Source organism: Austrofundulus limnaeus, unplaced genomic scaffold (genome assembly GCF_001266775.1).
Source record: "Austrofundulus limnaeus strain Quisiro unplaced genomic scaffold, Austrofundulus_limnaeus-1.0 Scaffold25, whole genome shotgun sequence".
Taxonomy (NCBI): Eukaryota; Metazoa; Chordata; class Actinopteri; order Cyprinodontiformes; family Rivulidae; genus Austrofundulus; species Austrofundulus limnaeus.
The window spans coordinates 3,480,689-3,484,603 of NW_013952427.1; the positions used below are offsets into that span (position 1 = coordinate 3,480,689).

A 3,915-nucleotide genomic window follows, 5' to 3' on the forward strand; every position below is an offset into this window, starting at 1 on the left:
TTACTTCTTACATTTTCACACAATTATCTGTACTTACTATTCCTTACATTTTTTAAAAAAGGCAAGAAGTAGAAAGTTGTTACTTTTTCTTTTTTGCTTGTTTTCATTCCAGGTTGTTATTGTAAAAAATAAATACTATCCATATAAATTGTGCCTCCAAGATAGAGTGAATTTAATTGTGGTTGAATGAGAAGTATAAATATATAAAATTCTGATACCGTATTAGTTTGTACACAAACAAATCATGTCACACTCCAGCAGGACAGAATCATTAAATAAAAGGACTGTACTTAAGAAATATTTGTATTTCATGAATTATATTATTGCATTTGGCTGCAGCCCTCAGATAGATTTTTGTTTTGGAGAAAATGTTTGTGCAGCCTTGATATATGTAAATAAAGTGAAACAGCTAGATTAGGGCATCCTAAATTAAAATAAATTAAACACTATTTTAATACGATACAGTCATTTCTGAGGTCACCTCCTAATAAATGTCATTACAGAAAATCTAACTGCTCATTTTATTTCAATACTTTTACTTTTAATACTTAAGTACAAAAAATATCAGATACTCTAAGACTTTTACTCAAGTAATATTCCTAAAGGAGACTTTAATTTTTACCAAAGTAACTTTTTGGTAAGATACTTGTACTTTTACTCAAGTATCACTTTGTGGTACTTTATACAACACTGAAGAAAACACAAAAGGCCTTAAATTTGTACAATTTTGATTAGCTTAATAGATTATATTTAGTTTGTGTGTGAGAGTCTCATTTTTCTGTGTGGCCCTGTGATGGACTGGCAACCTGCACGATGTACCCTCTGGTCCAGTTAGCTCTACACCCCTGTGGCCCTGAGTAAACCAGTTAAGAATGGAGGGATGTTTTATCATCATTATTATGTCTTTTTGCAAGTCTTGCTGACCATAAGTTCTCCAGATACGTAACTGTTATTACGTCAATGTTGACAAGATCCTTTAACTGTCATGCAGCAGCAAACAAAACCAACATTTTTAGATTAATTACTCCATACGTCCAGGTCTGTGTCACAGTTTCCTTCTCCTATCAGTGAACTTTTAACATCTATTTACCACAGAGATAATTTAAAATTTAACTGGGTTTTAAGCCGCATAGTAATTAGAGCCAACTACATCTTTATGCTCATTAGAGAACCAAGGAGAAGCATTTTGTTCCTGAGTCRGTGTGTCAGGTGATTTGTGTGACAACCTGTGGATGAGAAGTGTCAACAGTGAATAAGAGACACAAGAGAAAAAGCTCATCATTTGAATGTAAACCCATAATGTCGATTTTATTTTGAAATCCCATTGCCCTCTTATTTTTGTTTTATTTTATTTTTTCTTCAAGTGTTTCTTTGAGGTGTTCTGATACAGAATTGTACCACAGTTTGAATATAAGTACAGGCTACACAACATGAGTTGATTAACTCCAAAAAGGTAAACATTGTGTTAAAATCTGATGGATTATCAGTCTGATGCAGATTTAATCCCATCTTTTCAGGTATCCCAACGATTTATCCTCGCAAGAAAGAATTAAAGCTCATCCTGGGGTCCTCCCACGCGCCGAGTCTCCCCTCTGCACGCTGATTGGTCGGCTCCGCAGCTTCAGGACCACGCAGGCTGAACAGCGACGCGCAGCCGCTTCAGGAGGATGCTGCTCCGCTTCTGCCTCCCAGCGCGGTTACTATGACACCGGTCCTCCTGCTTTTTCTCCCTCAGCCTGATGTCATTGTTTCACCCATCTATGGGAAGTCTCTGTGTTTGTAGCTCGTGCCCCCTCTCGGTTTGATCGCTCGTGCTCTGCTCTCTGCACGGGGGATCTGTTTTTCGCAGAAGCTCGGATGCACAGGTTCCGTTTCGAGTCGAAAAGGCATGACGGACTCCGCCGATCCCGCCGCTCCGGTTCTCCTCAGCAGCTGGATGTCATCATGCACAGTGCCGGGTCCCCACCACCACCACCATCATCATCATCATCATCATCATCATCATGTGATGCCGCGGGTCTCCTCGCGCCTCTTGTGACATGACATCTCGGAGCAGGAAGAAGAGGATCAAGGGTCGGAGAGGGTTCAGACCCAAACTGACAGTCTGGATTATCTGAGTGGAAGGAGTTCAGCATCAGTTTGACTCTGATTGATTAATCCAGATTTGGGCCTCCAGCTGGTGACACCTTCACAGCCTCATCTGATGTACGGCCTCATAGTCCCGGCCAGCTGTGAGCCTCCCCCACGCGCCCACTCGCGCCCCCCGGCCTGTCTGTCACACTCACCCGGCCGCTCCTCCTCCTGAGCGTCGCCCGCCATGGGCTGCATCCAGAGCATCGCGTGCAACAAGTCGCGCGTCCGCCGGGAGAACATCGTGGTGTCCGACCTGTCGGCCACCATAGACCACTGCCCCACGCTCATTGAGGAGAACTCGCCCATAGTGCTGCGCTACAAGACGCCCTACTTCAAAGCCTCCGCGCGCATCGTGATGCCCCCCATCCAGCGCAACGAGACCTGGGTGGTGGGCTGGATCCAGGCGTGCACCCAGATGGAGTTTTACAACACCTACGGAGACATTGGCATGTGAGTTCACACACCTGACGCACAGAGGGACACAGAGAGGGGCGTTGTGTCTGAAACACATCCTGCTGAGTTTGGAGCGTTATTTTTGCGCGCGCAGCAGGTTCCCTCTCCTCCGCAGCCTCCTTCATTCAGACGCCCACCGACAGATTCTGTTCCTGTGACTCCGGCACCCGAGTACGAAAAGCTGCTAGTAGATGAGGGAAACAACATTTGCTGCTCCCGGACTCAGACGTGTGCCCGCAGGGGACAGGCAGGCATATGTGAGGGGGTGTTTCATCTGAGAGGACTGGGTGTCACTGGTCATGAAAGCAGAGCAAACAGAAGGAGAGGGGCACCAGATGACCAAAACAAAGAGATTAATTATAATCTGACAGATTTACAGTAACATGCAGGATTTGGGATGCGCTTCACTTTAGGACGGTTCCCAGCAGCATCACTAACAAATAATGTTTAACATATTTCTAAAACTGATCAAAGGCTATAAGGAAATCTACCTTATGGAAATCACCTTTTTTAAATTTTACCCACAAACACTTTTAAGTTCAATATTAAAGACTTGTTTTTTAATGTATACATTTAATTAGAAGCCCCCGCACCCATGTGTGTACTGTATGTGTGTGTGTGTACACACAAGCCATACAGTCTGACATGAAGAGATTCTGTCTGTGCAGGGTGTGTTTAAGTGTCTTTATCAGGCGTGTTTTTATTTTCATTGTTATGAATTATAAACTTTTTTTTTACTTTTTAAGGTGTGTTTGATTTTAGCTGTGTTTAGTGTGTGTATTTGTATGCATATGCAAATCTATTTATATAGGCCAATATTTTAAAGGTAGTGCATTTACTGTAGCTGATGATGAATGGTAATTTGTTTTATCATGTATGGAAATACCCAGGAAAATGACAAAAAAAGACATCTTGAATATATAAACTCTGAGTTGCCGAATCTAAAATACTGTATTTTCACTGTTTAGCTCACTTTCTGAGTGTAAAATCCTAAAAAAAAATCCCACTAACATTTTTTTGTTGTTGTCATTTAGCTCATTGTTCTTTTTTAACCTATTTTTTTTCTCTTTTTTTGCCACTTCAGTAGAAAACAAAACTGAATGTTAGTTTCTTAATTTCTGCATCATCAGTGGCTTTTTTTATAATACTATGGTAAGAAAAAAAAAGTAGAAGAGAAATATAAGAACAGTAAAGAGAGAAACTGATAGAAATTGTACAACATGTGAAAATGAACACCAATAACACACAGGACACCACACCCAACATTTGAACATCACACACAATCAGGCACATACACATACACTCACCGGCCACTTTATTAGGTACACC

At 41.6% G+C, this 3,915-nt stretch overlaps 1 protein-coding gene across 1 annotated transcript in view; it reads left to right on the forward strand.

The window, feature by feature from the left end:
• Window positions 1-853: 853 nt before the first annotated feature.
• Window positions 854-3,915, forward strand: part of fam78bb (family with sequence similarity 78 member Bb) — a 4,003-nt gene continuing 941 nt past the window's right edge. Inside the window, exon 1 of the mRNA XM_014004648.1 lies at window positions 854-2,583. Coding sequence (XP_013860102.1) covers window positions 2,318-2,583 — 266 coding nt within the window. The 5' untranslated portion in view covers window positions 854-2,317. The remainder of the gene's footprint in view (window positions 2,584-3,915) is intronic.